The sequence below is a fragment of the Gekko japonicus genome, unplaced genomic scaffold, assembly GCF_001447785.1.
Source record: "Gekko japonicus isolate JY-2015 unplaced genomic scaffold, Gekko_japonicus_V1.1 scaffold556, whole genome shotgun sequence".
Classification (NCBI taxonomy): domain Eukaryota; kingdom Metazoa; phylum Chordata; class Lepidosauria; order Squamata; family Gekkonidae; genus Gekko; species Gekko japonicus.
This window is the reverse complement of record NW_015177024.1, coordinates 838,617-849,994: the sequence shown is the minus strand read 5'-3', so window position 1 is coordinate 849,994 and position 11,378 is coordinate 838,617. Positions and strand designations below refer to the sequence as shown.

The 11,378-nt window shown below is 40.8% G+C and overlaps 1 protein-coding gene across 5 annotated transcripts in view; it reads left to right on the top strand.

Annotated features, from left to right (window-relative positions):
• The window catches only part of LOC107124358 (popeye domain-containing protein 3), an 89,429-nt gene extending 78,319 nt beyond the window's left edge, over window positions 1-11,110 (top strand). For 4 of the 5 annotated variants that reach the window (XM_015427819.1, XM_015427815.1, XM_015427812.1 and 1 more), the window contains 3 exons: window positions 879-1,046; window positions 2,018-2,159; window positions 8,198-11,110. In XM_015427819.1, the coding sequence (XP_015283305.1) occupies window positions 879-1,046; window positions 2,018-2,159; window positions 8,198-8,310 (423 nt within the window). In that variant the 3' untranslated portion in view covers window positions 8,311-11,110. Of the gene's footprint in view, window positions 1-878; window positions 1,047-2,017; window positions 2,160-5,455; window positions 5,559-8,197 lie in introns of all 5 variants that reach the window. The other variant, XM_015427816.1, reaches the window with a different exon arrangement.
• Window positions 11,111-11,378: the final 268 nt, after the last annotated feature.

The following is an 11,378-nucleotide window of genomic DNA, read 5'->3' as shown; positions in this document are numbered from 1 at the left end:
GCTCAGGGCAGCTTACAACAGAATAATAAACAATCTCATTATAAAACTAGTATAAACTAGTTTAAAAGTATTAATGATCTGTTTCTGGGATAGGATAAAGAAGAGAAGGAAACATGCTAACAACCAGTAATTGACCAGGGCTACCTGAACATACAGTTGGAGCATACCTTCAGGGCAGCTGTGTATGTGCACATATTCTGTTTCTGGTATATATGGGGTCCCCCACCATAAATACAAGTGCATATGAGAAACCTTTGAATAACATGCTTAGTACTGTGTGCCATTCCTGTACATCAGAATGTTGATTGTATATTTTTCTCCCAGTCCCACTGAAACAAAAGGAATCTTACAAATATGACAGTCCTAAATGTCTGAAATCTGGATTCTAATTTTTTTCCTCTTCAACTTTTAAAAAGATGGTATGGTCATCCTTCTTGGCTAAGCCTGAAGAGAGGGGGGAAACAGCTGTGTGGACAAAAGGGGGGTGTGATGGTTGCCTCGAGTGAGGCTTCAGGCCTGTATCCTGCACTTCAGTCATGTGATGTTGCTTAATTAAGATATGGCCTGTTTAATACCAACTGTGACTGTTCCCTTCTGTATTTCCTTCCCACTGCATTGTTTACAAGGTGGTTTTTAACCAATGACTTTACTAAGATTAAATATGTTGTCAGACGACTCTTTTATTCTTTGACTTTGATGAAAAATGTGGAAAACCCAGAGGTAAGCCCATTTATGTGTTGGACTGTATATATTGTGTTTCATAGGACAAACCACTATTGATTCACTGATTCTGAGTACTGAACATCTTAATGAACTCTGTTGTAGTCACCAGCATCCATTAAAGCAGGGCTAACTTTATGAATATGCTTTCTTCTTAGGTGTCCATTACTGCTGATGATAATTGCAAATTCTTGTGCTGGTCCAGAGAGAGACTTACATTTTTTCTGGAATCTGAGCCATTTCTCTTTGAAATATTTAAGCATCTCATTGGGAAAGATATCACAAACAAGTTATACTCATTGAATGATCCAACCCTAAATGACAAAGTGAGTGTTTCTTTTGTGCTGTCTTAGATACTGTGCTGTTGATATAAAGAGGGGATCTGGTGTGCGCACTTCCTGTTCGTGATTAAATATGATTTTGAGTGTTCTGGGTATCAGCCATTTCCATTCGTAAGCTGTGCAAATGTCACTGGCAGGGCAGCAAGGAAGGTTGGAAGGCTTCTATCAAAACAGATTGAGGACTGCAGAATAGATCTGCTCTGCCTGCTTTCCAGGGTGCTGCAATAAATGATAAAGTCAGCCTTTCTGAAATGTAACTTCCTACTCATCAGGAAAACTATAGACTTGGAAACTGAATTAAGCCATGCAAAGCATAAATGTCTAAGATGAGTTACTCTTTCCTCCAGATTCCAAGTATAGTCCTTGGCATAATGCATTCTTCTGGATAGTTCCAGGATTCTGGTGCTTGCAGAAGTATGAAAAGTGTTTGAGAGAAACATATGCATTACTGTTGGAGTTTACTTCCTTCAGTCAGAGCTGTGATTGATAATAAAAGGTTATCTGTTTACAACAAAGTTATAAGGGGACCCAGTATAGCATAATGGTTAAAGACTAGGATCTGGAACACCCGGGTTCAGATTCTCCATCTGCCATGGAAGCTTGCTTGGTGACCTTGGGCCAGTCACTTTCAGCCTACCTTACTTCACAAGGTGGTTGTGAGGATAAAATTTGAAGAAGGGCGAATGATGATGTAAGCTGCTTTGGGTTCCCTTTGTGCGGGGTGGGGGGGTGGGGAATATATAATATCCCCAGTGGTCACAAAGTGATTGGAGACAGTGGATCTCAGAATGTTAGAGACTGGAAATAAACAATGGAGACTCTCGCCCAGAAGAGTTTGGCTGGAACTAGAATATCAAACTCAGCAGGCCTTTTGGTTTGATCCAGCATCGCTATGCTTATGCCCATTCAAGATTGCATTGATGACAGAAAATTCAATATAACTTTCTTCTCTACAGGCATCCCAAAAAATGGATCAACAACCTAGTCTGTGTTCACAGCTCTCTGTGATGCAAATGAGAAACAGCATGGCTAGCTCAAGTGATAGTGAAGATGGCTTGCAGCACTTTCTCCGAGGCACTTCCACTGCCTCCTCTCTCCGTGAGTCATTAAAAGGTTTTCCAAGTACTACTGAGCATCCCAGTTAGCGGCAAAAAACTATTAACCTTGCTCTTCCCATTAGGTTTGAATTTAGTTTTGAGTGCCTACCAAGTGTTGTATTTAATATTAATACATGTTGTTCTGTGTTAGTTTGTTTCAGTGGCTTTGACATTAGATTACTGTAATATGCTCTGCATGGGGCTGCCCTTGAAGACAACCCAGAAACTGCAGTTGGTACAAACTGTGACACCTCATCTGTTATCTGGGATTAGCTGCTGGGACTATGTTACCTCTATTCTGAAAGCCCTTCAGTGGCTGACAGTTAATTTCTGGGTCCAATTCAAGGTGTTGGTGCTTACCTTTAAAGCCTTTTATGACCTGGGTCCCATATGCTTGAAGGACAGCCTCTTCCTGCATGTTCCATGTGTCAGCCCTGATCTTCCCGGTAAGGTCTGTTGTCTGTTCCCCCATTGTCTAAGACATGTTCTGCCACTGTCTGGACTCAGACATATCTCTGGAACAGCCTCCTGAAAGGTCAGTGGGTTCCAATCCTCATGGCAAGCCTGCAAAATAGAGCTGTTCTGAAGAGCTTTTGGGGCTTCCTGAGCCTATGCAAAGGACAGAATACCCTGCTGGTTAGGGCATATGCCATTTTAGCTTTTGTCTTTAAAGTTTGCTCAATAGAACTTATATTACATACAATCCTTGTTTTTTGTATCAATACAAGTACTACAAAAGACAATATTGTCTACTTCTTACAATGACCCATTGACACAAACAACAGCATGTTCTGTTACACAATGCAGAATGTGAAAGATTCTGATGGGGTCCCGGTTTACTTTCAGACCGTTTCTTTGTCTTTATCAAAGAATCCTCCTTGCACATAATATAAAAATACACACAATACAAAAAGGTCACCGAACAAACAGCAGACATACAATGAAGATACAAATAATCTCTTACAAGTTATTTACTCACCACATAAATTCTACATAGATGGAAGACTTCTGAAACTACTTCTGTGGCATATTGCTCCTAATTCAAGTCTGTCTTCTCAAAACCCACCTTGCAGGCATGTGATTTAAATTGTCCAGCCAGGACCCCCAACAGGTGTCACTAATTAACAACATTCAGGTTCTCAAACCTACCACACTGCTATCACCTAAATAGCCATAACTTTAATAAAAATCATGAAAGATCAAATTCCTGATTCAGACCTTCTGGTTGCAAAGTCTGTAAACAAAAGATTCAGAATGCTTCCTAGCATAATGAAGATTTAAGTACATCCTGCCGGCTGTACATGTGTTTAACTGCAGCTAACACCAAGAACCTGAGATCCTCAGGGCGATGTTTTTGCGTAATAAAATGTTCTGTCAGTGGAGCATCCAAGGAATTATTTCTAATTTTAGATTTGTGCTCCATGATTCTAAAATCATGGAGATGAGAGGGCTATTTTTTTCCTCTTCAAGCTCTCAGCCCCTGTCAGGAACTCCAAGCCTGGACCCCTCTGAGCCACTGCCCCCAGACTAGTAAGCAGTGCTCAAAATTGTGGGTCCCTGAGGTTAAATGCACACAAGAAGACCAAAACCTTTAGAAAAATACACACATGTCTATTGATCAAATAAAATGAAAAGTACTACTAGGCAACACAGTCTCTAGAGTTAATTAGCAAAGAACACAACAAAAGGTAACCTTTTCTTTTTGACACTTTAGTACCTGGCATTAACTGGTGCACCATTCAGAATTTCAGAGTCCAAGCTAGAAACTTATGCATCTGTCCCATGGGATCAAAAGTTAGTGTAGTGTCACCCTTATCCAAGGCCTACTTATAGTTTCTTGCTTTCTGGCATCAGGCAATCTCCAGAATCCAATCAGAGCACTCGTTCACTGGAACCCTCCAAGAGATGATGCAACTTGCTCCAGGCGCCCCCTTCCATCTAGTTAATGAACTGAGCACAGGTTTTTCAGTTAGCCAATTACTGTATTCTGATATCAGGCCTTGAAAGAGATACAGATAGTATCTATGAGAAAGGCTAATTAGAAACACCTGCAAGCTGAAGCAGAAACACTATTATTTGTGTTACCCCTTGGTAAAACTAGGGTGCTTTGTTTCACAGCCCCCATGGTTATTAATCTGCATAGGTCCCACAATCCAGAAATCAGCTTTGCAAAGGCTAGAAAGGACTTCCGGGATTAAGGAAACAAGGAGAAAATCACCAATCATTGTGCTCATAGACAGTGAGATCTAACCTACTACTTTTCTGGGGGACAGCTCACACAATCAGTTGCAAGTATGGGATCAGCTGTTATTTAGAGTAGAGTCCCATTGTGCAAAATGATGAGCTGTGCTGGAGCTTCTGAAAAATGCTGTTTGAGATAATTTGAATCTGTCTTTTTAAAAATGATAGAAATGAATATTTTATCACTTTTTCCAATTACCTGCATTAAGAAAAAACTATAATAAACTGAATGGGTCTTGAATTGATTCAGCATTTTGTAAATCCAAGGATTGGCTCACATGTTTGTTTATTTTATTTAAAATATTTCTAAGTCCCCTTTCCACTCAAATAGGGTCCTCAAGGCAGCAGACATCAAACATTAAAACATTTCAGCATAAAAAAAAGTTAAAAGAAAGCATTTATCATAATTAAATAAAATGTATAAAATAATTCAGTAAAAACATGTAACGCTAAAAACCAGGAGGAGGCCAATAACAGTTACAGAGGGTATGCCAAACAGGGCAAAACTAGGGTTGCCAGCCTCCAGGTGGGGCCTGGGGATCTCCCGCTTTTACACCCGATCTCCAGCTGACAGAGGTCAACTCCCCTGGAGAAAATGGCTGCTTTGAATGGTGGACTCTATGACATTGTACCATGCTGAGGCCCCTCCCCTCCCCAAACCCCACCCTCTCCTGGATCCACTCCCAAAGTCTCCAGGTATTTTCCAACCTGGACCTGGCAACCCTAGGCAAAACAAATGTTGTCTTGCATGAGTTTTTTACATACGTCCTTCCCATGTCAGTCTGTATAGGAATGTGAATGGCTAGTTCACAAATCTCAGCCACAGCAACTTCTGTCCCTGTTGGAGATCATAGTTTTTAAAATTCATGAAAATCTACATCTCAGCTAGTGTTCAGCCACATCATTTTTCTCACATCGATGTGTGTTAAAGCTTCATTAAACTCCTGCAATGAAATGAGCCAGTTTGTATTTATGACTAAGGCTTGAACTACTACTAATAAAAATCTGTGTTCAGTATTTGTTGATGTAAATCTAACTGTCTGCTTTTATGTTAAGGAAATAACCAACAAGAGTTCTATAGTTCTTGTGGTGCGAGTCGTTTACAGCATGATGCTTTCTGTTGATAGCGTCCCATATTAACCCAACATTCTCAAAAAAGGTACTTAGTGGGTCTCTTTTTAAAACTTTCTTCACAGAGGGGATTTTTTAAACAGTTTAAGATTAAATGATTAATATGCACATCCAATCTCTGTGCAAAGGATTAGAATAATTTATACTAATATTAAGTTTCAATATTGTCTTTACAAAACAAAATTGAAGTTGAAGATGAGTGTAGATGAACACATTTTGAATGGCATGTATTGCCATTATGTTAGAGTTTATTCCATAACCTTCTGATTGCGGCTGTTTAGAGTATTCAAGAAAGGATGTCTCTTTAGTAGGTCTGTCTACGGTATCTCCATGTGACTGGACATTATGGAATGAGGAGGAAAAAGAAGTGCACATACCTTTCACTTCTCCTTCCTAAATTATAGTATACCACCTAGAATGAACTTTGTTTTATTATGTGTAGTGCAGTCCAAAACATACAAATCTGGAAACAAATATCAATGAAAACAGTTGGACATTTCCAAATGGGGGACACAATCTGTACAGCTGGATAAAGTCCTCATGTTCACCTTTGTGCAGCCTTTTTTCTCTCTAGGCTTTCTGTATGTGGGTTACTCTCTGCAGCTCCCACAAAGAGCTTTACAATATGATGTTCAGCAGTGTTATTCCAGTCTAAGCTTTTTGAAATCAATGGACAGACTGGAGTAACTGTGTATAGGACTGCGCCCTTCTGGATGTCTATATGTGTGGTATAGAAGGGCCATTGAGCATTATGATGAAGCCAACAAGGCTGCTGTGTAATTAGCTCAATGTGTGCCTGGCTGCTGCCAGAGGAGGGAACTGAGGCTGAGCCTGCTGCCTTGATGTGGCAGGCTAGCAGTAGCTGAGGGTGGACATCAAGCTAACACTCCCCCTCTGCTTTCTGCAGGTGTGAGCCCTTGAGCACAAGCCAAAGGGATCTTGTTCGTTAGCCCAGGGACCAGTGAAAATCACTTTGACCACATCTAGACCAGTCTTGTTTGTTGTAATTTTGAACCTTTTTTACTTTTTGTAATTTGCTTTGGAGTCCCTAGGTGTGGGGGGAGCCTGTAAATGCGAAGATAAATAAATAGAGCCAACATCATGGAATGGAAGGAGGGGTCAATAAACTCCCTGCGGGGATTCCCTGTCACGCATGAGGCTGCAAAGCTGCACACTGCAGGAGTGTATTGATCATTCTATTGATTTTTACATAATGCACACATTTGCTTCCTGCAGAAGTAGAAGCCAGCCAATGTAGAATGTTTCCTGCCCTTGCTAGCCAGATTCAGACATGCCCTGGGACTTTAAGACAGCTATCTCAAGTACTCTGAAATATCTAGTGGACTGATACTTTGTGTTACCGTACATTCATGATACGAGTGGACTAGATTAGATATTTTGATTACTTTTCAGACGTAGTGGACCAAGAGGGACAGTGCAGGCACCTCATGCTTTTTCATATCACCCGAAGCAGAACTTTCCCTTTTATCAAGGCATCAGTTATTTGTAGCCTCAATACAGCTGGCACTGAGTATGTGTTGCAGTATAAGGGAAATGCCTGTTTGAATGGAAATGCCTGTTCATTCAGCTCATATTTAAAATTAGCATCTGTTTTATATAAATATTTTCTCAAAAAGAAATACTGACTTTCTACAAGAAATATCACACTGTTTAGTCATCCAGTTCATGCTGTTAATATCAGACACTTCTCCTAGGCCTGCATTTATATCAAGCTCAAGGCTGTATATACCTGTGGCCAGGGCTCTAGTCAGGGGGGAGCTCTCAGGTACGGAGCTCCGGAAGAGAACCTCTAGGGGGCGGGGCGGTCACGTGGTGAAGCCCCGCCCCCTTCTTTACCCCGCCCTCTGCTTCGATCCTCATTCCGTTTGGGAATGAGGATGAAGCAGGAGGGTAAGTAGCCGGGCCTTCTGACACACTTCCGGTGATGTCAGGGGGTGTGGCCTTCTGTCACTTCCGGTGATGTCAGGGGGCGTGGCATATGCAAATAAGTTATGCTAATGAGTTATGCTAATGAGCTCCGGCAGCTCTTTTTCTACAACAAGACCCCTGCCTGTGGCAGAATGAGGTGGTGGGATTCTGAGGAGTTAAGAGGAAGCTGCACGTGGACAGGACCCCTCTTTGTAAGCCCCCCTGTGTACCAAGTCCCTGCAATTTTAACAAAAAAGGGGGATCCTAGCCTAGCTTTATTTATGTTGTTTTTCTAGACCTATTTTATGATTGGTTTTGGCATGAAGATTAGGACTGATGTAGTAGTGCTGCTTTTATTTCCTCCTTTGTGAATTGTATTTGTGACATTTTATTGATTGAGAGCTTTAAAAGCCAAGCTGTATGGCATACATTTTGATAAACTACCAAATGTCACTGATTTTTGACAAATAAAGGGGGTGGCAAGCAGTTGAAGCCACAGTCTTGTACCTCGTCTCTGCAGTGGAAAGTCAGAGTTGTTGGAAGAACTGCACTGTAGGTGGCACTAGTTATTACCTTTTGAATCTTTTGCATCCAAAATTTCCTTCTAAGTATAGATGGCAAATTATCAAACGAAACACCTGTTTCTTAAAATGCATGGATCAAGTATTTTGTATGATTGCTATGATTTTTTCCTGAAGGTTTTACAAGCTGATCTCACTCTGTCTTTTAAATTGGCAGGTCAACCATCTCCTTACTTAAGAGCATCACAAAAAATGAAACCAATAGAAGAAAGTGTTGAAGATGATGTCTTTGAACCTGCATCTACCACCAAAGTTAAAGCTCATCAGTGACAGCTCTGGACAGAATTTTGGTGAATAGCAGGAAGATGACCACCATGGCCATTAGAAACAGTCTAATGAAGTTATCAAAGGTGATAACTTTACTTTCAAAGGTGTTTTCCACACACACACACAAAATTCCTTGCTACATAGTCTGAAAACTAGTCCTATTGGTTTCAGTGGGATGTATGTCTCCAAAGATACCCTCCAGGCCCTACTTTGATTAGCAGACTGTCCTATCCACGTAGGTAGAGGTTGCCCCATTGACTGAAGTGAGTACTAGAGTCCTTGTAGCCTAGGTTGCTTTATGTGCACAGCAGAATATGCACAAGAAATGTCGTTGGACTAGAACCCGGGTATCTGGGACTGAAGTTTTCAACAAGGTGTCAAGAACTTCCTTTTCAAATCGTGTTTTAACAAATTGATTGGGAGGAGGGAGTCTTAAACCATTGCATGACACTAAAGGGTTGTAACTCTCTTAATTGCATTTTCTGCAGTTGTATGAAACTGGGGGTGCAGTGGTTATGTGTGCTGCCACAGTAGCCTTTGCAAAGTAGCCTGCTTCCCTTCCTAATGTTCTGCCACCACTTATCATCTCTTAGGTTATTGATAGTGGGAAAGAAGTGCCTGGGTGAGTCCAGGTATCTGCCCCTTGTTTTCCAAACAGGCAATTTAGCAATGACAGAACTGCAAGTGCTGATCATCTGTTATGCCACCCGCCACAGTCACCCTCGAGGGAGAACACAGACTTGCACTCTTCCTCTTTTGTGCTGATGATGCTAGGGTTAATGCTGGAACAGAAGCATATTTTGAATTAAGGTTCACTTAATGGGTTTAAGGCAAGTAGTATTTCAGTCATTAACTGTAGCTACATTTGCTTAATCCCTAAAATTGCATGCGTGCATAAAATGACAATTTGTAGTACAAATAAGTGGTGTTTAGACCTTGGGTCCAATAACAGGAAACTACTTAGCAAATTTTAAACCTACAATAAAGAGATGCAGTGCAATCAAATGCATGCTTTCTCAGTAACAAAATCCGAATCTGTTTTATGGGTTCTGTGCCTAGGTAAATATGTTTAAGATTGCAGACTTAACCAAGCATTAAAAGCAGTAGGAGTCCCCAATTGGTCTCAAGATGATGCAGATTATGGGTTAGAGCCACCAGAGCATTTTGACAGAAGGTTTCTATACATGGAGTATGATTTTCTTCCCTGCAGCTCTGCGCTGCCTAAAATGCTTTCCAAAATGATGTTTCTGGCCCTCAAGAACAGAACTGGGAAGCATTTCGGGCTTCAGCCAGAGAGGGAGGTGAGAAAGTCATGCTCCACTGGCAGAAATTCTTCCATTTGTGAAATTGGTGGATTGAAGCCTTTGGGTATACAAACAGGTAGATAACCATTTTTGGCTTTTTAAAAACATTGTGTTGTTTTCCAAGAGAACAATCCATCCATTGCTAACATCACTGAGGCTATTTTTGCTAAGCAGAAAATAGTACATTATATCCTATGTCATAGACATGGATAGATAGTTTGACATAGTGCCTTTGATTTGCTTTCATCTGTAATACAGAAGCTTTTATAGTCATATGAAACTGTTGCAATAATTAAGCACAACATGGGATGGCTGGACTATAGCCTTCTTTCCTAATGTGTTAGGTTTCCCATTGGAATTAATGGATTTGGAAGTATTTAGACAGTTAAGGCATGAACCAATGAAAACGTTCATTTCAGAAATAGCTGATCCAGAAGACAAACCATGAACACCTCTTTTATGGGACTTGTACTGGAAAGTGTGTTAAAAGACTGGGAATTTGGGGATATCAGTAGGAACCTCTAAGAAGAGTAACTGCTGATCTATGTAAATAAGTTTTTTTAAAGCCACTTACAGTAGATGCTTTTGAAGACTGTGCAGTTTTAGCACTGCTATGAACACACTGGTATTTTTTTGACAGTGCCAGTAGTCTTCAGGAACAGTCTTACTAGCACTTGTAGGTGTTTTTCTGGTTAAATTAGGTAGGATTACATATTTGCTAAGCATCATTGTGGAAGCACTGCTTTCTGTTACCATTGTGTGTACATCTTTAAACTGTTCTTGGAAAACAAATGTGTCTGGACTGAATCAACCAAAGTGATTTAAGAGAATAGTAATGAGTTTAGTGTGGTGCAGATAGAGTGAAATTATGTGCCATATCTACTGGGTAAATCTGGTGTTAACGGAACTGTTTCTTAAAAAAAATAGTGTACATATTAGAGGGATACATTTAGTGTTTCTGAACAATAAAACTTTCAAGGCACATTGGAAAGTGACACTTTTTAATGTTTGCATTCTTGTATGGCTCCTTTACCAGCTGTCCAGTGCTAAAATAGTACCAGCTTGGGTGTCCCTAGTGCTTTTGAAGCACCAAACTGCTGGTTTTATGGATGAGCCTGGTTTCGTTATTTCACAAGTTAGACTGAGGTCGCTTCCACAGAGAGCTCAGCTTCCACCTTGCCTCCGGAATTGCAGTGGTTTCTCTGGGGATTTCTGCACAAGGTTGTCATATGATCACTGTACTTCCAGTTACCCTGGCTCTACTTCAGGTTTTCCCAAACCTGCTTTGGTACAGTCTTCCCTAAAAGATTGTACTCAAAGCAGGTTTGTGAAAAATGTGGATGGGAAGATGTGTATCCCCCCCCCTCCAGTTAGTGGGCTTTTTAGAAATCATTGTTAGTTATTTTATCATACTGTTAAAAAGCTATAGTGCTAAAGCTGCCATTAAAAAATTTTTTTTGGCAAAACCACCACAGGTCAAGTTAAGAACATAAGAAGAGCCCTGCCGGATCAGACCAGTGGTCCATCTAGTCCAATATCTTGAGTTACATGGTGGCCAACCAGTTCCTCTGGAGGGCCAGCAACAGGGCATCGAGGCCAAGACCTTCCTCTGATGTTGCCTCCTGGCTCTGGGTTTAGTGCCTCTGAACATAGAGGTTCCTCTCAGTCATCATGGCTAGTAGCCACTGATAGACCTATCCTCCATGAATCTATCTTATCCCCTTTTAATAAGAACCTAGGTTGAAGGGGAGAAATGGTAAATGCAGA